The sequence below is a fragment of the Buceros rhinoceros genome, unplaced genomic scaffold, assembly GCF_000710305.1.
Source record: "Buceros rhinoceros silvestris isolate BGI_N320 unplaced genomic scaffold, ASM71030v1 scaffold36261, whole genome shotgun sequence".
NCBI classification, from domain to species: Eukaryota; Metazoa; Chordata; class Aves; order Bucerotiformes; family Bucerotidae; genus Buceros; species Buceros rhinoceros.
The window spans coordinates 498-773 of record NW_010396550.1 but is presented as its reverse complement, the minus strand read 5'-3'; the positions used below and the strand labels follow the sequence as shown (position 1 = coordinate 773).

The following is a 276-nucleotide window of genomic DNA, read 5'->3' as shown; positions in this document are numbered from 1 at the left end:
GAGTCTGAGCTGTAGCCGACAGCTCCTTCCTGAGAAAACGAGGAGGAGGAAGAGGACGAGGAGGAAGAAGAGGAGGAGGAGGCTTCTGAGCTGCTCAGAGAAGCAGGGCTGTGGCCAGAATCCAGAGAAAGACCTGAGTCGGAATCAAACTCCTCTTCCAGCTGCGAGGCCTGCACCGGGTTGAAACCTTCTTCAATGGCCAAGTCCATCAGGCTGATCTCATCGAGCATGGCCTCGTCGAGGAGACCGCCCAGCGGGTCCGGCAGCTCGGGGCCA

At 59.1% G+C, this 276-nt stretch overlaps 1 protein-coding gene across 1 annotated transcript in view; it reads right to left on the bottom strand.

The window, feature by feature from the left end:
- Positions 1-276, bottom strand: part of LOC104502031 (nuclear factor erythroid 2-related factor 1-like) — a gene marked incomplete at both ends in the record, with an annotated part of 1,342 nt that overhangs the window by 590 nt on the left and 476 nt on the right. The window contains 1 exon segment of the mRNA XM_010145936.1: positions 1-276. Within this exon segment, the coding sequence (XP_010144238.1) occupies positions 1-276 (276 nt within the window).